At 46.1% G+C, this 24501-nt stretch overlaps 1 protein-coding gene across 2 annotated transcripts; it reads right to left on the minus strand.

The window, feature by feature from the left end:
* Nucleotides 1-828: 828 nt before the first annotated feature.
* Nucleotides 829-24501, minus strand: PRKAA2 (protein kinase AMP-activated catalytic subunit alpha 2). 2 transcript variants are annotated; one of them, XM_083867440.1, is made up of 9 exons: nt 24370-24501; nt 18726-18867; nt 16677-16770; nt 15189-15333; nt 14251-14338; nt 11276-11500; nt 9439-9943; nt 6850-6976; nt 829-6633 (listed from the first exon to the last, which is right to left on the minus strand). In XM_083867440.1, the coding sequence occupies exons 1-9, from the start codon at nt 24461-24463 to the stop codon at nt 6395-6397; spliced, it is 1659 nt and encodes a 552-aa protein (XP_083723566.1). In that variant the 5' UTR covers nt 24464-24501; the 3' UTR covers nt 829-6394. The 2 variants fall into 2 exon arrangements, with proteins under 2 accessions (XP_083723566.1, XP_083723567.1); XM_083867441.1 differs by having other exon boundaries at nt 24395-24464.

Below are 24501 nucleotides of genomic sequence, written 5' to 3' on the forward strand. Positions count from 1 at the left end.
TTTTTTTTCCCTCATGGACACTTTGCAGTGCATGCAAAGAAGAAAAGACCTTGCTATGGGTTAACTCCAGATAATACAAAAATTTTTTAGATACAGCAACATAGATTTCCTCAAATTAAACCACAGGTTGGCTATATTTAGGTCAAGAGAGTGGTCAGGAAATTAAACTCATCCTTTTTTTTTTTTTTTTTTTTTTTTTTTTCTCCTTTATAGTCATATTGGTACATCCTAACCACATCAAAACTTAAAATAATTCTCGTGTGAGTGCTAAGCCTTGTTCCTCCATGTTTCTCCTCAAAGGGGAAATAATCATGGTAACAGCTGTGAGTTGATGAGTCTGAGGGAGAACTGAGATTGTGTGAGAAGGGGATAGGACAGGGACAAATCTGGAGCACTCCCTGCAGCTGTGTGCTTGAACTGGAGTTACATCCTCCTGTATCACAGGCACAGGGGAAACAGGTGCCCAGTTTTGTCCCTTATATTTTTTCTGTAGTGCAAAGTTATTTCTGCGTGATGTCTTTGAAATACTTCTCTCTCTCTCTTTACTCCTTGCTAAAAGGAGTCAAGATCTGAGTCAGCACATGTAAATACACGGGCCTGGCTCCTGGCATGGATTTTGGGGTTGGGGAAGTTGTTTAAATTACTCACATAGAAATTTTAACTCCACCCCCTGCCCCTTTGCCCCCCACCAAACCCTGAGGGGCATCAGTGCTCCCACAGCTGGGATGTGCAAGGAACTCCAGAAGGAAACTCCACCAGCCAAGCCCAGCCTGCAGAAAGGGACTGTGCAGTGAGGAAATCAGAAGGATTTGCTGCTTTTATCTCTTTTCATCTCTGAGTTTATTAAAGTGCAAATGTCAACCATGGAGACAGCTATCACATGCAGTGCAGTACACCAAGAAACACTTTCCACGCCATAAATGGAAGGAAAAAGGCTCCGTTGTGATTATCTAATGCACAAAGGACAAAACTGAACCAGGGCTCTGCGCCCTTCCATAACAGAAACTACTACAGCCATGAATTAGAAAACAAAACCTTCTCCAGGCCCTCAATTGACAAAATAGAAAATATTTCTATGGATTGTTCATTATAGATTGTTCATAAAGCTCAGGGTTTTTTTTTTCCTGAGCTTGATGTTTATGATATGTTTGAAGGGATGCTTCTACTCAGAACTTTTTTAAGTTCAGCATCTTTTTCTTAAAATTATAAATACATAATATTATAAATCATAAATACTCCTTAGAGCATGAATTTAAGAATTGCAGTGGACAAGTCTAGTTCACCTTTCTCGTTTTGTCTGCCCAAAGATGCTGGGCCACGGACACCACAGAAATCCTGGGATTCAGTTTTGCTTTGTGCTCTAAAAGAAAAAAAAAACAAAAACAAAAACAAATGCATTGAGGTACAAACCACGTGAATATAACATGATACAGAACACATGAACATGCTTTCAGCAACAAGAATAAATATTACCATGGCTACAGGATCTACTTCACAGCTTTGTGAGATGAGGATAAATAAACTATTTCCAAACTTGAAAAAAAAAAAACAAATCAGAGATGAGTCTTACAAATAAACTTTGATCTTTAAATTAAGGCAGCTTCAGCAGGAACTTCAAGGCTTTTGTTGAAAATAGACTTTTTCTAACACCAAAAGTGTACTCATGCTTGCAGGTAGAGCTCTGATTCACAGTCCAGTTCTCCTAATTTTAATAATTAAAACTGAGCAAAGATCTGTGCATCGAATACCAGGTGTGCTCTCTGCAAGAGTCAGTGTTCCATCAGTGGGTGTCATGTGGGAACTCTGAAACCCAGTTCATCTCTCGGGCATGGGAGTGAGGTACCTCTGGCTGAATCATTAACTCCATGGCCTGGAGGCTGACTGGGAATTCAGAATTACAAGAAGCTGTTGCTTTTTTTTTTTTTTTTTTTTAATAAGTGAATGATGAAAAAGGGATATTTAATAGGAGGGCTAAGGAAGCCAAAGGAAAGCACTAAATGAAAAAGCCCATACCAAAGTAAGACCTTAAGCAAGGTGACTCTAGTAAGGTACATCATATACCTGGAACAAAACCAGATCCTAAAACTTTCCAGGAAAGAAACAGCAGGAGCTCGAGCGGGGGTTGGTTTGGCTCATCCAGATGTGCGATTCCTCTTCCCTCTCTCTCCTCTCAGCTAATAAAAAGGGTGAAGCCAAATAATTGCACAACAAATGGTACTTCAAGTATTTAGAAACACGGCCTGCATGTCTCAGAGGGGGGATCCTGCATGAGCTGGGGAAATTGTGCACCTCGTGAAACAAAGCTGCCACTTCCAGCAGCCCCAACGCGCAGCGAAGGCACGAGTTCACGTCCTGCACACAGCTCCCTCTTCCTCCTACAGGGGTGCACGCTGACAGTAAAGAGCAGTGAAGTGAAAAGGAGTAGACAGAAGGGTTATTTTGTTCAAACCTCATCAATTCCAACACGAATGCCACTATAATCACACACAGGAACGTACACACAACACGCACGAAACCAGCCGGTTCACGTTTTTTTACAGCACTGCCCATATATTCCCCTGTGCTTGTACACACCTCATGAAATGCTAAACTGGACACACAGCTGAAGATTCATTTCTGACCCGTTAAAGGGGGGGAAAAAAATATCCTGCTGCCTTTACCTGCTCAACTCCAGCTCCTGGAAATAAACCTGCCCCAAACCCCATTGGCAGCAGAGCTTTGGTCGGGGGGTGGAAGGGCAGGATTCTCACAGCTCCTGATGCCACATCCCATCCCTGGCCAAGGCCATGCTGAGCCTCATGGGGACAGCTGAGCTACTCATGAGCTTTACACTTAAAAGAGGGTGTAAAAACAGCATCCCCTTTGTCCAGATCCTCTCAGAGGCTGGGATTAGTGGGTGGTGGCAGTGTCCAGGGCACACACTTGCCCTGCTGGAAGAATAAAGCTGAGAGGCCAACAGGGATGCCACCTACATTCTATATATATGCATATATAATATTTACATATATATAACTTTCAACAAGAACAGCACAAGGTGTTTCTGAATTAACTCATCCAGGAGCTGGAGGTTTCTGTTGGAGCCCATCTGAACTCTTTACCCTTTGCATTTTGTCTCTCTCCCACTCAGGCTGAAGCAAAATTTGGGTGACTTTGTGGCTTGCAAAGCGCAGCTGTCCAGTGGCTTCTGAAAAAAATTGCACTTGGAGTAATTCAAGTTTCTGTAGGTCAAATATTGTTCTACCCTGCTTTCCCTGACGCTTGTGCATCTACCAGCAAAACTCAAAACAGAGCTGACCACAGTGTAACAGTGTCAAAGTTAAACTCTTCCTCTGGAAAATTTAACTGGAGGTCAGCAGCTCCTCTGCAGCTGGGAAACAGAACACAGCCTTATTTGAAGATAGCATAAATAATAAAAAGAAGTTAAAAGTCCTCAGAGTGTTTCAAAGTGCAGCACAGATTTGGGTAAGGCTGTGATGGACTGTTCAGACCATCAGTGTGGTCACTGAGGAGGTGCTTCCACCAGTCCTGCTCCCTCCACTGCCTCTGCCGACCCTGAGCAGGGAAGTGCTTCATCTCTCCTTGTGTCTCTCCACATGGAAAGTTGAGTAACTCTGCCTGCCCTCCAGGCAGGACTGGTTTTGCAGATCCACACAGCAGTTAATGCTTGCACAGGTCTGAGAAGATGCCAAATGCCACAAGGGGCTTATTCTACAACCCAGAAATCCCACCTGCCTCCAGGAAGCAAATATTTCCTCCCAAGGGCGTTTGCTGCTGCTTAATACTGTTAGTTCTGCTGGGGAGGAAATCCCAGAGGACAAGAGTCAATTTAAAAAAGGCATCAGTACATCTACCTGCTCCTGAGCCCCAGATTGTAAAACACCAGCCCCTTATCAAGGGAGCTGCAGGTGCTGCCAGGATTTTGGCAAGATGCTCAATTGGGAGTGAAGATTTGAAAAGCCTTTAACATTTCAAACACATTTCACTCACTGCTGTTTCCTGGATGGAAATTAATGCCTGTCCCTACAGCTGCTCCTGCTCCTTTGCAAAGGGGTTTATCTCCATCACCCCAAACCATTCAGGGCTCTTTGCTCATCTCAGCCTTGATCCAAAAGCTGCTGAAGGGCTGGGAGCTCCTCAGCTTTGACTCTGGGGTGGGGTTTGGTTTTTTGGGGTTTTTTTTTGCATGCAGGAGTTTGGATTCTCCATCCAAACTCACACCACAGCACTGGGGACACAAATCACCTGGCAACCACCAGGCACAGCACCAAAGCCATCCTCCACCCCGGAGTATTTATTCAATAATCATAATATAATAAAAGGCTCATTACAAAAACCTAGGAGCACTACATATATTTCCAGTATTTCTTTTAAAAACAGAGCTGTTCTGCTGTGGGCTTACAGTCCAACCACTTCTATGTTGGATTTAGTGTTTAAGAGCTTAACAGCAAAACTGATTTTTTTTCTTTTTCTTTTTTTTTTTTTTTTTCTCTAAGCTTTCTACTTTGTGCGGCTTCTGGAAAAATTGGAGCTGTAAAGTCATGTTAGTGAGGATCCAAGCACAATCTGTAACAAAAGTAAGGCAATTTTGTGGTTCTTTTTTTTTAAAAAAAAAGGACTTCAAGCTGAAAAGGTCCATTTAAACTGCCAGTAGATGGCAAAAATATCCCGTGTTTGTCTTGATTACCTTAAATGATCAGTAAAAAAGGCTTAATGTGTTGTTCTCTTCCTTGCTTCTCATACAAACTTGCAGAAAGTATAAATTAAAGTGCAACTGTACAAAAAATAAAACAACCTAAGAAAAAACCTCAAGGGGTCATAGGAAGCTATCAAAAAGACAGATTAATTTTTTTTTCAAGTTGAGTGACTGCATAACTGGGACCAGCAGAAGTTCTTTGCTTTGTTTCTTAAAACAGAACACCAAAAAAAGAAAATCCAGAACAAAACCAAACCCCCCACCCAGGATTTTTTTTTGGCAAAGCTTTCATAAAGCATTTGTTCCTTGATTAAACTATTACTTCATAATCAAGTAAACGGAATTAAATATCACATCAAAGCCAAGGAGATGCCAACGCTGCCCGTTAGATTAATCCCATGTAATAAAAAAATAACAACCCTTTTAAACAAAGAAGTCACACATACATTAAGGGTTTACCCTTGGGTAACAAGAATTTAACCTTAAAAATCCCTGTGGTTCATCTTAAAAAATAAAATCCCATCCTTCAGATAGCCAGTAGCAAAGGAATAGTAAAATCCCAGGTTGGGACATGCCTGCCTGGTCAGCGGCGTGGCGAAGGTCACAGTCCAGTGGGCAGCAGCAGGATGGGAGAGCCCTTGGGCAGGGGCAGTGAGTGTCCAGCAGCAGGGAAGGCAGATTTGGCAGTGATTTTGGGGAAGGTGACAGCAGGCAGAGCTTCCTAGGGGAGAGGTGAGAGGTGAGTGCTCCGGAGCTGTGCGCTGCTGACGGCTCCTGCCCATCAGGGATGATCCCAACCCTCGGGTGAAGCGCTGGGTTTCCAGGTGGGTGATCCACATCCTGTCCTCTGCTCACCCTGTCTGGGATTCAGCCCCTGGAGCCTGTGGTGAGGCAGGGGAGGGGGAGAAGGCTGGGGGGAGGTGGTGATAAAGGGCTGGGAAAAAGGCAATCTGCCTTCAGCTCCGAGCACAGCGAGCGGGTCAGTGCTGTCCGGAGCTCTCGGGAGGAAATAAAGCACCTTAGGGACACTCCTCTGCCAAGGCTGGACATGGGGAGGCCTCCCCATGGCAGGTTTGCACCAGCAGCTTTGCACAACCCACCTTCCCTCCCCATCTTCAGCAGAGGGAAAAAGAGAGGGGAGGGAGGTCATATTGCACTAGTGCAGAAGCAACCCAGTGGCTGCTGCACTGGGGAGAAAAGTGTTAGAGAGGCCAGTACCTGGGTGTGAACACTGCAGAGCTGCTTCATCATCCTCCACTCCATTTCACAGAGCTCCTGGTCAACCCCTCTGCCCTGGCTCGGCCCATCCTGCCCCGGCTCTGCAGAGCATCAGGGAAACACCAAACTCCCTGCAGAAAGCTTGGCTATGCCTCCATTACCTCAGGATGAACCAGGGGGAAGGCGTTTCCCAAAAACTCAGTGATACCTTTGTTACTTTACAGCCTTGACATTTCCCATGGGGTTCACAAGGAAAGAGAAAAAAAAAAAAAAAAAAAGAGGGTATCTGATACCTTTCTCCAGGCACAAGGAGAAAAATGAAGTTAATTTCCTTGGTGCCTTGCTAGAGGGGGGGCACATTTTGGGTCTGGACTCAGCTCTGTGCCACGGGCTGTGGGGTGGTGAGAGGAGGAAGAAGAAGGATGCGAAAAAGAGAGGAGGGGCGGACGAGTCGGCGTGGATCCTCACAGCAGAGGCGGCCCATCAGCGGGCCAGGGCCATGATGAGGCTGGCACACATCTCAAAGAAGTCCATGGTGTGGCTGCCCAGGCGTGGGGGCACCGAGGGGATGCTGCCCACGAAGGAGCCGCTCAGGGAGCCCATCAGCGACTGGCACTCGGTGGCCGCGGCCGCGTCGATGCTCAGGCGCGGCCGGTGCAGACCTGCGGCCGAGCAGGAGCGCTGGGGCGTGGAGGAGCCAGACCTCTGCTCCATCACCTCGTCTTGAAAAGCCCAAAGGAAAATAAAAAAGGAAGAGAAGAGAAAAATTCAGATTAGTTTGGCTGCTGCAGTGTAGGTGAGGTAATAAAATAGGGACAAGCAGTATAGATGGATGGCTCGAAAGCGCTTTTGCTGAAACGACGCATGCCTAAGCGCTTCAAAATGCTTCTTGAAACTTCCAGCCTTGCCCTCCTACATGCTGTCCATCTCCTACTCACCATCAATGCTTTTGAAGTCCAGCAGGTAGCTGCGGTTGTCCACCTGGTAGAGCTGCAGGCTCATCTTCACGTAGTTGCCGGTGACGGGGTTCTTGCGGCGCACCCGCAGGTGGTAGGCGTTCACCACCTGCAAGGGGAAACCTGCCCTCAGCGGGGACACTCCAGGCAGCAAGAGGAACACTGCTTTCCTGATTTGTTCTACATACCAGCAAGACATCTTCTGGGAAAAAACAGTTTCTCAAAAGGACAATGCCTGTAAAATGAAGCAAACGGCTTCATTTCCTCCTGTCTTTAAATATTCCTCTTAAGGCTCTGATTCACCAGCTGCTGGCTGAGGAAGCTGCAGTGACCCGTCTGCCAGGCACAAAAACGATGTTTGCTCCGCCCTCACCAGCAACCATGGCCACATGAACCAAAAAGTCCACTCATGGACCCTCATATATGGACAGTGCTCATGAAATCAGGGCAAGATGGGCAGAGCAGTGTCTCCCATCAGCACAGCTAAATCCACTGCTTGTGGCTCAGCCTCAAGCTGAGTATTTCCCCTGGCTGCTTCTCACCTCACAATCTGCTGCATCTCATTTACAATGAGATCTTTTCTCTGAGCTATATTTGTGAAGGAACTGCGTGGATGGGAGAGTTAATTCTGATGAAGAGTCACATCTGAAGTTATTCTTAGGGGAAAGGCTATTGTGCAACCTCCTCATATGAAATAAGCCTCACTGCCTACACAGAGACGTTGGGCTCAGTTGGTTTTTGAGGCTGTACCAGAAATACAGCAGGTTTGTTCACTCCCTGTAAAACCATGCAGCTAACAAATGTCTGGCTGGTGTGGGCAAATGCACCTGGTCACGCTCCATCTCCCGCCTGGTGCAGGGAAATGAGATTTCTGGAAGCTACTTGGCTTTAATGACATTATAATATCAAAAATAAGGAGGAAGCAGGAGGTTTTAAAGAAGCAGCACAGTGAAATTCACGCAGTACAATGCTTGGGACCTGGAGGGAGGAGGGGAGCTCCTCTGGTGATGAAGACCTGGGCTGAAATTCTCCTTACCTGGCTCCTGATGCTCACACAATGCTGCTGCCAAAGGCCACGAGCCAGGAGAGCTCACCTTAGGGGCTGCACCAGGATTTGGGGAGTCAGGTGCAGCAGCAGAGATCCAGGGCTGACTTAAGGATTTATTATTCCCACTTTGAAAATGAAAACATTTAGACTGTGACTAAATGTTGCACAGCCCTGGAGAAATACCTGCAGTGAGTACTGTCAACTAAAACATCTGGGTTTAAATTAAGAAGCTGAGCCCTAATTTGAGGGAGCAATAAGTGTCTGAAAACACATCTGGTCTGTGAGCACTGCTGCATCTCCATCAAGGAAAAGGCCACCTCATCAGTGATACAAACCCTGCACCCAAGGCTCCCTGCCCCTCATCTGGGCATCCTTTAGGACAGTTTGTACTGTGTCACTTCAGTCCTGACAGGACTAGGCAGAAATAATGAGAGTTCCTCTGCTCAGGAGCACTCAAGATGACCTCACAAGGAATTAGCCACTAAAATTAGCAATGTGAACAGCTCCTCTTATCCCTGCAGCTAAACACAGCAGAGTCATCTTTCCAGCTGAAGTCTTGGAGCACTCAGAAAGAAACCCCTCATTTCACGCCATGAATAAACAGTGAAGCACACAGCTGGCACCTTAATTCAGTGAGTTTGCCTTCACAAGGAATAGCAGGGATGACTGCAAGGTGGGAGCATTTATCAGGAAACAGATGAGGCTGTAACCACACTTACAAACTGTGGACCTGATATTTCTGGGTCTGAGAGATTTTAGCCTGCTAGAAGCTGCTTTCTCCCAAGGAAAAATTTCTCAAGAAAGCTTCTTCTCAAAACAATCTTGCCAAACAACTCTCCTTTCTCAAAACAGTCTTTCTCCAAGTGGTGTTTTGCTGTTACTCTAGTTAATCAGCAAGATTAGAAAGGTGTCGTTCCTGTTCATCAATCATGTTAATTCTGTATCGGAACACCTTATAAAAGGTAGTAAGAATTAAAAAATAAAGCCTTCTTTTCCTATGCTCTTTGCCTTCTAAAATATTTGGAGTGTTCATTTGTGTCCTACGGCAACAACAAACCTCCCTGAGTTTATGGGGTAAAGGATGCTGGGGCATCAACACTTCCTTACAGAACGTGTAGGTTGGAAAAGACCTTGAAGATCATCGAGTCCAACCCAGCCCTGACACCCCAACTACATCATGGCACCAAGTACCACATCCAGTCTTTTTTTAAATACATCCAGGGATGGTGACTCCACCACCTCCCTGGGCAGACTATTCCAGTATTTAATCACTATTTCCATGAAAAACTCCTTCCTAATATCCAACTTATATTTCCCTTGATGCAGCCTGAGACTGTGTCCTCTCATTCTGTCAGTTACTGCCTGGAGAAAGAGACCAACCCCCAGCTGCCTACAACCTCCATTAAGGAAGTTATAGAGAGTGATAAGGTCACCTTTGAGTCTCCTTTTCTCCAGGCTAAACAACCCCAGCTCCCTCAGTTGCTCTTCACATGGCTTGTTTTCCAAGCCCTTCACCAGCTTACCTTCCACTCGAAGTCCAGCTGCTTCATCGCCCGGTACACCTCAGCCATAATGTCGTAGGGTTTGCTCTGGCTCCGGATCCCCAGGTGCCACTTGGCCTTTTTGACAGTCAGGGGCTTTGGCTTGGTGGTGTTGAGGGCATCCAGGGGGCAGCGGGCCTTGGGGCTGTCGGCGATGAGCGGCGGCATCCGCTCGGGGTGCGGCTTCACGCCGGGAGGGATGTGCAGGGCGCTGTCGTCCATGAAGGAGCCGGTGGGGGGGCTGGAGGCCAGGTAGAACTCGCTGGCCTGGTTCATGATGCGGCGGTTGTCGATGACCAGGTGGTAGGCCACGGCCAGCTGGTCCTGGGGGTCGCCGCTGTACAGGCTGTTCATCACCTCCGACTCGGTGCACTCGAACTTCTCGCACACCTCGCGCACCGCGTCATCGTCGATGACCGTGGCGTCGTAGGAAGGGTCCTCTGGGAACAGGTAGCTGGGCAGCTCCTCCTTGAACCACTCGTGTTCCCTGGGGGAAGGCAGAGGGGAGGCTGTGTGTGAGAGGTAAGGTGGGGAAACCACGGCCAGGCAAAGATAAACCCCAGCTGACGAGCAGGGAGGACAACTCAGGCTGGTACAAGGATGGTGATGGCACCCTGTGTGGACTTGGTATTTTCTGAGCTTGAGAAGAGTTAGCTCTTCTCAAGAGAAACTTTCCAACAGTTTTTCTTTTTCCCACAACAACCTTGTGTAAACAATATTCCTTTCCCATAACAACAGGTGTTTTTTGCTGTTTCTGTTACTTAGCCAATGGGAGAGGTCTCACTCCTATGGACATATAACGTGTCTTAGCACAGCATGTTACAAAAGGGCTGAATGAATCATAAATAAAGACTTCTGATTTCTACTGCTTCTGACTGGAGTCATCTTTATTTTGTGTCCTATTGCAACAACCCTGCACACTGGGCTTTGAAGTAAGAGCTCAACACTCCCAAGTTACTCACTTTGGGATTCCCATGGGCCTGATGGACATACACAGCATCAAACCTGCCCAATTCCTAGCAATTTATAATGATAATTAATTGTCTCTAAAACTCATACAGTGTCTTGTCTATAGGTTCTATGTATTTGCAGCAATTTCGATACATGTGTTGCCTCTCTAACATGTAATTAATCTAATTAATTAATTACTAAATTAATTACTAATGACTCTAATTCTAATCCTAAGGAATTAAGAAAAAAAAAGGAAGTTGGCATGGGTTTGCTTGAAGGGTAAAATTAAGGCTGTCCATTGAAAAAGCATTAAAAACCTTAGAATTCCTGGAACCCCTAGTAACAATTATGTTGATTCTTAGCACACCAGCTAGATGTAATACATCCAATATTTACACATTAAGTTAGTAATTCTTGGGTTTCTCCTCCTTTTCTTTTAGATACACAGTAAGTACAATGATTACCCTCTTTATCTGGCACCCATAGCAGTGTGGTCTTGAAATAAAGTAATGAAAACTGACTGCTGGATATTAAGTTCTTGGAATTACTGCATACTATAAATGGTTTTGCTAAGAGCTGTTAAGAGATTTTTAAGGCTATCTTGTAACACAATAAAATAGAATTTTAAATATTTGTATACAAAAAAATTATATATATATATATATATATATATATATATGCTGTCCATCATCATGCACTTCCAGCCAGCACAGAAGGGGTGCAGAGCTGTCCCTTGAACCACTTGGGACAAAAACCATCTGGATTAGCTGACTACTTTTGAAAACCACCCTGCTCAGCAGGTGACCCCCAGGACAGTCACCAGGGACCCCCAGAGGCAGCCAGCCCACCCCAGCCCACCTGAGCTGACCTGATGTCCTTGATGGTGGCTCGTTTGAGGGGGTCCACCTGCAGCATGTGCATGAGGAGTGTGGCCACGGAGCGGTTGAGGTACTCAGGGATGTAAAACACTCCCCCTCGGATCTTCTTGAACAGGGTGGGGACGTGCTCGTCGTCAAAAGGCAGAGTGCCACACAGGAGGGCATAGAGGATGACACCACAGCTCCAGATGTCCACCTCTGGGCCAGCATAGAGCCTGCAATGAGGACAAAGGCAGGAGAAAGCTGTCACACCCACCCTCTCCTCAGTCAGGGTGCAGGTTCTGTGTCACCCCATCCTCTCCTCAGTCAGGGTGCAGGCTCTGTGTCACCCCCATCCTCAGTCAGGGTGCAGGCTCTGTGTCACCCCATCCTCTCCTCAGTCAGGATGCAGGTTCTGTGTCACCCTCATCCTCAGTCAGGGGGCAGGTTCTGTGTCACCTCCATCCTCAGTCAGGGGGCAGGTTCTGTGTCACCTCCATCCTCAGTGAGGGTGCAGGCTCTGTGTCACTCCCACCCTCTCCTCAGTCAGGGTGCAGGCTCTGTGTCACCCCATCCTCTCCTCAGTCAGGGGACAGGTGAGGGGACCCCCTGCCACCTCCACCAGGGACAGAGCTCCAGCCCATACCAGGGCTGCTCATGTGGCTGCCCCCAAACCAAATCTGCCTCAGCCCAAACTGCTCAGGGAAATGAATGGCAGGGCTGGCACTGGCTGCCCACATTCCTGTGTACAACCCTGCTTCCACCAAACTCCCCAAAAAGCCAAACCTCACATTTCCAAGAGCCCTGCCTGTCTGTTTGCTCTTTTCCCCTGAGGGCTCAGCCAGAAATTTCTGTTCATTGAACAAGGCAGATCAAACAGCAACAGATAATTCTATCTCTGAGTGTTTATTTTTGGTGTGCTGGTATCTAAGTGCTCCTGCTTCCGACAAGCTGCCAAATGTGCTCTGTGCCATCACCAACTCAGGACACCCCAAATATACAGTTTTGCTGCTCCTGCTTGTCTCTTTTTTTGCTACAACTGATGCCTCCTCAGAGATTCTGGGAGGCAACACTTGCCCTTGGGCTGTGAAACCCAACTGAGATACTGAAGTTGAACTGCAACTACAGAAGTCTCTCCATGAAACCTCAGCATTCTGCACTTGCTCCTCCTGAAAAGCATCACTGCAGACACATCAGTGAAGAAATGGAGCTGGTCATGCATGTGGCCATTCTCTGAGCACCTCCAAAACACTTGTCTGCTTCTCCCAGGGTGAGATTCTCCCTGCTGAGACCAGGGACAACAGCAAAGCCATTTTGGAAAGGCAGAGGTTTGGCTGGATGCCCCCTCAGCCCTGCCTCCATGCCCAACTCTCACAGATCAGAAACCTGATTCTTTTGCTGGTAAGTTCACTGCCTAAACAGTCTTTTGGACCTTTAAGCCCAAATGAGATGCACTTTTATGGCTCTGAAACCTGAGCTGTCACGCTCTACTACTTCTGTGCTCCAGCAGGGAAGGCAGCAGGAGCCAGGAGCCAGCTCCCCCTGCCCCACACAGCCACCAGCAAGGCAGGGAGGGTGGGTTGTGCCTGTCCCCCTCAAATGCAGCTCTGAGAAGAGACCAGCTTGGCACATTGAGCAGGGGCATGAAACTCAGGCAGCCCTGAGCCTGTAGGTGGGAGTGATGAAGGAGGGATGCAGCTGCTGCCGGCAAAAAAGTGCAACATGTGGGCTTGGTTTTGGTTTTCCTTCTTACTTTAGTTGTTACTAAGCTGGATTGCCTGTACCCCTGGAACAGTCAGGGACTAACTCCTTCTTGCTGATCTGCCATGTGCCTTGTCTCCTATACAAATTGTGTCTGGCCTTCACTGAGATGGAAATACTATTAATTTCTTTTTGGAATCCCAGTAGTTTCTGGCTTTGTCCCCTTCTTGACAATGAGGATTTACTTGGTTTCGTTTCACACACAGAGCTGTAGTCACAATAGGGTTTTTGGATGCTAGTCTAATTCCTAGGATGCTCTGCCAACACTTGCTTTGGTCTAAACAGGGATAAAATAATCATAAGCACAGCAAATACATTCTGAACAAAATGTTCTATTTAAAAGTTACAGATATAGGCAAAAAGACATTGGATTAGGAAAAGTAAAGCTCATGGCAAAGGGAGATTGAAAAAAAAAGGGGGCAGATAATGAGATAGGCAGTTTGAAGGACCATTCAGAGGACTGAAAATTTGAAATCTATATTTGCAATCTTTGCTAAGGTATTACAGAGATAATCAGGGAAAAAACATACATTTTATGTCATTTCTGTTCCTGACAGCAAAATATAGGAGGCAACATTTCTGTATCAACACATGGAAGTCCAATTCAACCTTGTGAGATGTGTTCAACACTCCATGTGCTCTACAGATGTTTCATGCTGAGAGATGCAACCACAGAAGAGGTTTGTCAATTCAATGAATCAATTCAAAACAAAGCTCTGAAGGTTGAACCTACTGCCATAGCCAAAACCCCAGGCTCAAGGAACCAGAAGACAAGTGTTTTCATTATAAGTGTTGGGAAGTGATTAAAGATCTTCCTGGTTCTTTTGTTAGTGAATGGTTTTCCTCATTAACACCGTGTTTTATATTACAGGTGGGCAGGAGAGGAGGGGGTGGCCTGGAAAAGCCTTTCCACCTGGAACCTCAGTATTTGCATCCAAAGAGTCATTTTCACCCTCTTTAATTAGCAATATAAACAGTCAACATCTGGTATTAATAACTCCTCCAAAGTAAACACCTGTAGCAAAGCACAGTTTGTTATTACAGCTATTGAGAAGTAAAATAACCAAGAAAACCCTCAGATCTTTGCCAACAGATTCACCCAAACGTAAAATCCAGGTTGGAAGGATTCAGCTGCTTTTACTAGACATGCAAAGCTGTTCCAAATACCAAGAACAGATTTAATTAACAAAAAAATCAGACTCTGATGAGAAATGGAATGTCTTACCTTCCAGAGATGACCTCAGGGGCTGCATAATTTGGGGAACCACAGCTGGTGCGTAGAAATTCACCATCTGACATCATGTTGGACAGCCCTAAAAACAAAATGCTTATTAGACATTGATGTTTGATCTGAAGGTCCAGACACACTGGACCCCAGAGGAAAGGCAGGGAAATGGAGTGGGATATTTGGAAGGGAACTGTTGATACAATTGAGATAAATTCTCTGAACTGATTGGAAAATTATTACTTTTGTTATTGTTGTTGTTTTTGTTATTTTTTTGTTGTTGTTTTCTTTTTCATCCCCAACCAAGGAATATTCACTCCAGGCTAATTTCGCTCCTCTAAGTTGCAAATCCCAGAGCACGGAGGAGAAGAGACATAATTCATCCCAGAGCACTTCATGTGGCAATTGTGTGGGGCTGTGAAATGAGTAAATCTTCTGAAGGATTTACATTGCTAGAAAGGACTCACCAGGACAGAGCTGGTAGCCCGGGTATTTTAATGGATTTCAATCCCTAATGCCACTTAAGAGACTCCTGTTACTGCTTGTTGTAAAATGAACTGAGGCCAAGAGCACATGGCCAAACAGAGGGAGAACATGCACGAAAATAAACACACAGCCAGCTCACCCTGAATTAGCTGAGCCTGCCTCAAACATAAATGAGGTAAATTTTACGTCGGGTGATTACACTAAAACACAGCAGAGATTTACAAATTACTTTGCTGCTCCATTCTCAGTGCCAGCACAGGAGCAGCCTGCACCAAGTAATCCCTGCTGCTGCAGGAAGGGCAGTGTTTGGAAGGGTGGGATTTCCAGGTGGAGCAGCTGGTGGTGGTGGTGGCTGGGGCAGCAGGCTCTCGGTTTTATACGGCTGCTCCACGGCCACGCTCCAGCAGCACTGGCTGCACCTCTGGAATGCTGCTGGGAGGGGGGTCACATACCAAAATCAGCTATCTTTGCATTCATGTGTGCATCCAGCAGCACGTTCTCTGGCTTCAGATCCCTGTGCACCACCATGTGCCTGTGGCAGTAATCCACAGCAGAGAGGATCTGCTGGAAAAGGCGCCGAGCTTCTGCCTCCTCGACCTGCAGGAAGAGCAGAGGGAACAGAGCTGGGGGTTGGTGTGCACACAGAGCTGCCAGGGGAAGGTTTGACTTAGCAAGGAGCCAAAAAGGCTTCCAGAGTGCACAGAGGAAAATCCCAGCTTGCCTGTGACCAGAGGCAGCAAATAAAGCAGGTTTCTCACCCTTGCATTTTTACAATGTGCCAGTGTTTGAAAATGATATGGCCCAGAGATGAAAGGTGAGACCTCAATTTAGCCGAGATGTCAACAAGAATTTAAAGGTGGCACCTATCAGACAATGAATGGCCCAGTGGGACTGGTACAGATCCAGGCTGGACAAAACACCACAGAGGATGTTGCTGGGAGCAATTCCTCGTGGACTTCCTCTGGAAGCAACAGGTGAAGCTGGAATATTGTGGTGATTTTAATAACCTGTATAGCTATAAAGTTGTATGAGCTGTATCAGAGAAACTATATTTTCAATTATTGTTTTTACTAATGAATTCCAAAATACTCCCTTCACAAAAAACTGAGTTTATGAATGCATAAGTTCAGAAAAGATCCAAATCAGTCACCGAAAAGATCTAGATGGGTAAAATGTGTGAGAAATGAGAACTGTACATAGAAAAGAAAACTGAGTCAGCTCCACAGACCACTACACTAACTTAACCCAATTTGCTGTAAATTTATTAGAGAGGGATTTATTTAAATTTATTACAGATGGAACATGTGATGGGCTGATCTTACACATGAACTCTTATTCTGGATGTCCACTTTGGCCCATTTTTACCTCCCTGCCCTGCACGGGGCAGACACCAGCAATTTTCCTTGTAACCAAAATCTCACATTTCACAGGCTCAACCCATGCTTCAGGTGATTTATACCCAGTGGGACTTGCTGGCATTTGAAAATGTTTTTCAGATAAGCCACATCCTTGAAAAGTCTTCAAAGAGCCTGACATGGAACCAAGAGGGGGGTCTGGGAGAGGTGAATGACTGGGGCAGAGACCACACCAAGCGGTCTCCCCCTCCCATGCCATAAATTTGCTGCTGATCCGTGGGGGTTTTGACAGGCAACCTATAGCTAAAAGTCACAAAAACAAGCCAGTTTTCCAAATATTTGCCCTAAGCAACACATTACCTTGGATATTTTGGTTTGAAGATTGAAAATACACCAGAGAACACTGTGAAAAATCACACACAAGTTTCGTGCGAGCCGCTACGAGACACCCCAGATGGGGTTGCTGTGAAGCAACTTCTATTTTGGGCCTTAACCTTAAGTGTGCTCCCTTGAGCAGCCACTTTGCTCCTGAACATCATCCTCTTCCCACAGCAGTGTCTGGGCTGACCTGGGACTGGCACTTACACGTCCATGCTTACAGATGTAATCAAACAATTCCCCGCCCGACACGTACTCCATGACCATGAAGAAGTCTGTTGGTGTGCTGATGACCTGGTACCTTCAAAAACACAAGCAGATGTAAAAAAAAAAAATAGGTAATTAGGAACAGGGAAAGGCTTTTAAACAGATTATTAATTCCACATCAACACTTGAAATAAGAATTTGTTTGGATCTTGCACTTGTAACTGCTTTCCACTTTTGAAAAGCCATCTCTTGTTTCCAGTATAAACTTTCACTTGTCTGTGAAAGGACCTGTTTTCCAGACCTATGATCTTCTTTCAGCCCTTTAAATAATCCTCTGAAATATCTGCCAGGCAATCTCATCACATTTAGGACTGCCCTGACTTTCAAATTTCCATTTTGGGTAAGATCTGCAACAACAGCTTTAGAAATGAAGTCCTGGTTAGCTGGGGGCAAGGAGAGGATGCATCTGGTTTCCCTCACATCAAGAAAAAAGAAGATAAAGAGCTCTAGGCACTAAAGACAGCTTCCTCTGGACAGGTACAGAAATGAAAAGCAGACCCCCTAAAGTTATTTTTCAAATATTAAATCTCTCTAGAATGGGGGGAAAGTCCTTCTAAAATGGGGGGAAAAACCCAGAGTATCACCTTCAACTTGCAGATTTATTCTCCATTTTCCTTCAAAATGATCCCTGAGTGCTGCAAAGGCATTTCAGTGTCCCAGCTGGAATAAACTGCCAGTGATCAACTGAGGTCAATACAGCCTCAGGAATTCACAGAAGCACCAGCTGGGACCTCCCTCTCTTTTATTTCAGATTCATTGTTTTGTTGTTGTTTGCTTTTTCTTTTTTTTTTTTTTTTTTTTTTTTTTTTAGATGAATTTTTACAGGGCTGTAATTTGAAACAAAGAGATTTCAGCAATTTTCAGAGGCTGGCAAAGGCATGTGGGATACTCCCATAAAGATCAATAGTATCAACCTCATTTTTCTGAAGAGCTTTGGACCCAGACATCTAAGTTACTGTTAACTTCCCCAATATTTCTTTTATATACATTTAAAAACTTATTGAAAGGTTTGTGTGCCCCAGTCTCCTCACATCTTTATCACTGTATTTCATGAATGCAACACGTATCACAGGATACAGATATTGTCAAACTGGATTTAATTTTTATTGCTTTGACAAATGTGTGAACAGGATTTGACTTGCAGGATGATGGGCGCACAGCTAAAGAGTCTTGCTGGCGCTTTTTTCATGAAATAATACCAATCTGTTCACCAATAAATCCATGGAACTGTGAAGTTACTCTAAAGTCAACAGTTGCTGCATGGTTAGTTATTTAACTGTAGAGAGAATTTGTTTTCCCTTGCCTCTAAGTCCCAGGTATTTGCTATATCTCATGCCAGTTTTAAGGCTGACCTAAATGTCAGCTTACCCTTGCAGTTACCATTCAACAGCTTTCTTTTATAGGAATGCCAAAGATATTATCGAGTGCCTCATTAATGTGGGCTGGCTGCACAAACTGGGGATTGAGCAGGAATCCCAGAGCCTGCAGTGCAGGTGCTGATTTATGACCCCAACCCAGGTTCATCAAAGTGGCGACTTTCAAAACTTATGTCTGAATAATAAATTTTGAAAAAAAAAGTGCTCTTTTAAGCTGTGGATAATCAGTCCATTAAAACATAAATCCTATTGACTGGAGGCCGAGGTTTTGCTCCCAGAGCCTGACCAGGCTGCAATTCATGGAATCACAGGATGGTTTGGGTTGGAAGGGACATTAAAGGCCATCCAATTCCAACCCCTGCCATGGGCAGGGACACCTCCCACTACCCCAGGTTGTTTGAAGACCCATCCAACCTTGCCTTGAACACTTCCAAGGATGGGGAAGCCACAGCTTCTCTGGAAAACCTGTGCCAGTGGATCACCTAACACACAAAAACCTGACCAAAACATCTTTTTACTGCTCCAATCCATCTCCTGGAACCCAGCTGGGTGTGCATGAGAGGTTTTTGTGCTCAGAGGAGCAGCTGAGCAGGTGGCAGGGAGGGTTACTCACAGTTTGATAATGTGAGGGTGCCGGAAGAGCTTCAGGTTTTGAATTTCCCGTTTGATCTTCCCCACCACATCCAGGCTGCGGATTTTCTGCCTGTTCAGTATTTTCACTGCTACTTTGTGCCCTGTCAGCTGGTGTTCACCAACTATTAGAGAGAGAGAGAGCATTGCAAAGTCACTAAAAAGTGCAGCAGGGTTCACACGAGCAGTTTAGGGCGCTATAAGCAAAAAGCCACTTCTGAAGGGAAAAAAAAAGCAGAAGAGGAGGGTGTGAAATATTTTAAACTTTTTGTCTCTTCACTGTTTTCCCAGTGGAGTCATAGAAGGCAGAAGAGAGGGGACTTATCTGCCAAAACCACTCCACTAAATAAAACAGAGTTGAGTTGCTGGAGGAGGTCATACCCCAAGCTAATTTGCAAGGATTTATAGTGTGTAAAAGCTAGATTAATCAGAACCAGATATATTTAAATGGCAGAGGAGAATCTCCACCATAACACACTGGTAGACAAAATCCCTCATAAACCCAAGTCTTAAAACTAGACCATCACACTTCTGTTTTAAAAAAATGGTATGGGGATTTTCCCTGCCCAAAATAGGACTGCAGGATTTGCATTACTAAAATGAATTTCTATTTATACTTCCTCCGGCGTGCTTCTTGCTTTGATGACAAGCTGCAGGAACACTGCTGGACTGCAAACTCTGCTTTTAGGAAGGATGCAAACTTCAACATGGGGTTTTTTTTTAAAAAAATGCACTTGGTGCATTGAGATGCTGATGTTTATCTTCTGTGTTCAGGGAAAAAAACATAACCATAAACTGGGAGGAGCAGCCCCACTGTCACTGAGAGAATTGTATTTAATGATGTGAAACCAATTCAGCATGGGATCCATTTGTTATCAATAAACAGACCACACAAAAACCAAAAAAGCTCCCAGGAAGCAAGATTTATATTGAAGAGCTTGAAAACAGGGTGTTCACACCCAAAAAGGGCTCTCAGAAGGAGCAGCCCCTTCTCAGTATTTTTTAATGTGATATTCAACAGGGTGACACACAGATGGTTTCCTAAAGCCTGCACAGAAAAAAAAAAAAAAAAAACTGCTTACAGTAAATATTTGTGCTCTCTAATTACCAACGTCGCCCTTTCAGTAATAACACGTGGTGCAAGGAGTTAATTATTGTGAGCAAACCTTGTTATTACATTATTAGAGCCTGTAATTTTGGCAGCCCTAATGAGCTGATCAGAAGCACCCGGGGTAAGCAGGAGGCATAAGAAGGGCAGGGCAGCAGCACTCAGGGCACACCAGGTCACTATTATTAGCCACCAGATAAGACCTGCCAGAGATTCTTTCCTCAATAAGAGCATCCTAAAAATAAAACACTTTACTGCCCTTGAAAATTAAAGCACCACTTTGCATGTCCATTTTATTCCTCGTAATACTTAAAACTACGAGATGATGGAATGAAAATAAACTCATCTTTGCAGCAGAGATGCAATTTAGGGATTAGCTGAGGGCTGGAGGAGGCAGATAATTCCTCTGGTGCAGTGCAAGGAGAGTGCTGTAAATAGTCCAGGGAGGCATTTTCCCTGGTGAATCCTTGGGGAGAGGAGAGGAGGGCAGTGCTGCAGGGAGGTAAAGCAAAGTTTTTTCACTGAACTAGGAGGAAAACCCTGATTTCTGCCACCCTTTGTTTCAGGACAACACTTTCTGGCCTTGCCTCAGCATATGCTTTGAAAAATTTTTATTATACACCAGGGAAAAGAAAAGAAAAAAAAAAAGGCCATGCCCAGAATGAATAATTATTGTTTTTAATACTATTGCCAAATAGTTCATCCCCTTTCCCATCCGTGACAAACAATGTGTAACTCTGCGAAGGTTTGCTAGCACAAACACATTAATAATTAAAAATAAACAGCCTATTTTGTAATCCATCTTTTGCTTACAGTAAGCATTAGATACAGAGATATTATTGTTTCTGTCCCCAGTGACTTGTTAAGCCTCCTTGAACTCGGTGAGAGAGAGAGACAAAGAGGGAATACAATTTCCTATGTGGTGGGAGACTTTTAAGCCTTTGAGGGCTCCCTGTAGCTGCAGGAATTTAGACATAGATCACTGTCTCTGAACTCCAGGATCTTCCCAGAAGTGAGGGGCAGCCCCCAGGTCTCCCATGGGCATGGAAGAGGATCCTCACCCCAAAGGTGGCCTTGGCTGGTGGTGAGGACACCTCCTTCCCTCTCACTGCCTCCCCAGATTAAAAAAGTGTAAAGGAGACTCCTGACATTTACTTATCTTTATAAAAGAAAAAAAAAAATGAGGAGGAACAGTGATTATGGCACTGAGCATGGATAATAATGAAAACCCCTTGACAGGATGGGATTTTACATCACTTTTTTTATCCTACCAGCTCAGGCAGCACAAGCAGTTAACATTTTTGCAAATGCTTTCAGGGCAATGCAGAAGCTTGTGGAGGGGGTGAGGAAACTCCTTCCCTATCAGCTCTGCTGGCCCTTATCTCAGCCCAAAGTTAAAGAAGAAATCCATCCAAAGCATATATTTAGCAATGCTGCATTAATTCTGCCCCAGTGCCACTTGCTCGTGTGTTGTATCAGCCTTTCCCCCCTGCCTTCCTCTGCTCAGTCTCCTTTAGTTTATCTTCCCTCTGACACAAAGTTTGTCTCCCAGCAGCAAGGCTGCAGTGCCTGGGAAAAATGGGATCTGGAGCCCATGGAGGTGACAGAAACACAACCCAAGCACTGCCACTCCTTCAGGACCACCAATTTGCCACTTTTGTGGCAAACAAGAGAAGGAAAGGAGCCACCAAAGCCCCCAGGGATGCTGTGGGTGGCATCACGGAGAAAAAAAAAAACATCTGGGTTACTCTGCTGGATTTTGACTGAAGCTCTCCAGGCTGCAGCCACTGTGAACCTCTCTGTGTGAGGGCTGTGGTCACAGGAGAGATTTTGGGGACCCACAGGGTGGGAGGAGCCCACAGCACACACAGTTTGTCTCATCTGTTCTTGTCAACCCCCAGGGAAGGAGATGCCACCTCCTTCCTCCAAGGCTTTGCTGAACTCCAAACCCAAGACCTTCTCCACACTCCTGTTTCTGCAAGTTTTTCTAATCTTTGACCCGGAGGACAGGGAAAACAACTCTATTTGTTAAAAATGCTGTGTGGTAACTTCAAGTCCTGACATGACACCTCCAATCCATCCACCACATCAGCTCTTGCCACCTTCCTCCCTTCTAACAGAAGTTGTGTCCTCATCACCAGTTCCAGATGGAATTTCAGCATTATCACCAAAATTCTGCCCTCATCTGCCAACCTGTTTGCTCCCCTCTGTGCCTTGTGTGGAGTTTCTGTAAATGAGATCAAGAAACTGAATGGGCTTAAAACAAGACAGTTTCTTGCAGTGTTCAGCCAGTTTTTAGGAGGATCAGTTCCCTGATGGTCCAGGCAGTCAGGGACTTTTTCCATCCTGTCTCTGCCTTCTGATGACTCAAAATGACTACTCAGCTCCAGCCATGAGTTCAAGCTCTGATTTTTACCCCATGTCACTACATCTTCCCTCTCGTTGCCATTTCTTTTTTCCTTAATAACAATAGCCCCGAACAACTCTAAATTATGATTTCTTAATTTTGACAAGTAAGAAAAAAAAAAGCCAAAACCTTGTGCAAGGCAGAATTTGAAGAAAACACATCAGCAACAAGAAATGTCACTGATGGCACCCGACTTTTCCCTGAAAAAGCAATTATTGTACCCAACACACAATGCTCGAATCAATCAACAAAAACTTCTGCTTTTCTCATGTGAATACAAGTTTTCCTAAAGCTCATTGGATTAAAATGCTGTAATTCTGTATAAATGGGAGATTCCTTTTCTTCAGTTCAGTTCCCAGTCTCAAACACAAAATCCACCTGCCAATTGTAGGTAAAATATTAAGGGAAAAAAAATATACAAAGGGTACTACTCACCTATAAAGGATTTTCAGCTAGGAAAAATCTCTTTTATGTTATTTGAAATATTTCTTTGAAAAATATCCATTTTCCCCAAACTCAGGTTATATGTAAGGTAGGGGATATTTGTGCAACTTAAGGAAAGAAAAAAAAAAAAGGCTATTGATGGCAGATTTAAATTGGTCTGCAAGGAAAAAACCTGCCTTTGGAGGAGTTTTTAGGTCTGCTAGTACACACAAGTGATTTAAATGGTCCTTACTGTTAGAAGTATTTATTCTGATAATTCTTTAGACAGTGAATTTGTGGTTTGGGATTAAACACAGCAATATATTTTTAGGGGCGTGATTAATGGCCACAGGTGGACTCAGCTGCAGTGGTTGTGGTGGTTTCTTTCATCTGCTGTCAATTTGGGTTTATTTTAAAACTCCAGGCACTGAGGGCAGGCACAGCACCCCTTTGCCTGGTCACATCCCAATGGGGTGGGGGGACACTGAGTGGGACAACTGCTCCCCCAGCTCGAGCTAAACCCGTTTCCTACTGGGAAGCACAGCTTAGACACTGAATTTTGTTGGTTTAATGGTTTTTCAGTACCTTGTTAAAAAAAAAAAAAATGAAATTTGCACGTAACGGCAGAATTCACAGGAAAAAAAAGAAATACAAATATTTGCAAAGCTCACAGCCAGGTAAAGCAAAGCCTTCAGGATGTGAGCTGGCTGCTTTGGCATGACTGGCCAAGGAATCCCTGCGTGGAGCCCCAGCCTGACACAATCCTGTTGCAGTGTGCATTTTGAGCTCGGAAGGACCATATAATCTCCCCATCCTGGGATGGTTTGGGATGGAAGAGACCTCAAAGCTCATCTATCCCACCCCCTGCCATGGGCAGGGACACCTCCCACTGCCCCAGGTTGCTCCAAGCCCCATCCAGCCTGGCCTGGGACACTTCCAGGGATGGGACAGCCACAGCTTCTCTGGGCACCCTGAGCCTCACCGCCCTCACAGGGAAGGATTTCTCCCCAATATTTCACCTAACCCTGCCCTCTGTCAGCACGAAGCCTCACCACTCCATGCCCTGCCCAAAGTCCCTCTCCAGCTCTCCTGCAGCCCCTTTCGGCCCTGGAAGGTGCTCTGAGGACCCTCTGGAGCCTTCCCTTCCCCGGTGAGCGCGGGGCCGGCTCATCCCCGCCCGTCCCGGCCCCTCCATCCCCGCGGGGGCCGCTCGGGGGCTGCGGGCGATGCTCGGAGGGGCTGCAGCACTAACCCCCTTCTCTGCCCGCCCCAGCAGCCTCCGGAGCACTCGGGAAGGGAAGGAAAGGAGCGAGGAGCGCATTCCCGGTACCGAGGGGCAGGATGCCGCCGAGCGCTCCAGCCTCCCCATCACCTCCCTGCGAGCGCGGCAGAGAAGTTTTGGTGGGTCCTGCCCGCAGCGCGGGGGCTCCGGGGGCTGTGACAGCCCCAAACACCGAGGGGCCAGCGCCGCATCTGCCACCGGCCGCATCCCCGGCCGTGTGTGCCCCGGGCACGGCTCCGCCAGCCGCTCCCCCGGGGATGCTGAGAGGAGCCGCCGAGGCAGCGGAGAGCAGGGGAGGGAAGGGAAGGGAAAAGGAGGAGATGCCGGCGCGGAGGCCGCGGGAGGGAGGCGGCGGCGAGGGGCGCACCCGGCCCGGCCCGGCCCCGCCCGCGCCCGCGGTACTCAGCTCTTGACTTTGCCGAAGGTGCCGACCCCCAGCGTGTCCCCCAGCACGTAGTGGCCGATCTTCACCCGCCCATCGTGCTTCTGCTTCTCGGCCATGTTCGCCCCCCGCCGCCGGACCACAATGCACAGGGCCG

Source organism: Zosterops lateralis (genome assembly GCF_965231275.1).
Source record: "Zosterops lateralis genome assembly, chromosome: 9".
NCBI lineage: Eukaryota > Metazoa > Chordata > Aves > Passeriformes > Zosteropidae > Zosterops > Zosterops lateralis.

Coding starts and splice junctions, on each gene's coding strand:
- PRKAA2 (XM_083867440.1), bottom strand. CDS start 24,463: ATGGCCGAGAAGCAGAAGCACGATGGGCGGGTGAAGATCGGCCACTAC. Junction 16,771..18,725: donor CACCCTCACATTATCAAACT/GTGAGTAACCCT, acceptor GTGTTTTTGAAG/GTACCAGGTCATCAGCACAC. Junction 6,977..9,438: donor AGCTGGACTTCGAGTGGAAG/GTAAGCTGGTGA, acceptor TTCCCCTTGCAG/GTGGTGAACGCCTACCACCT.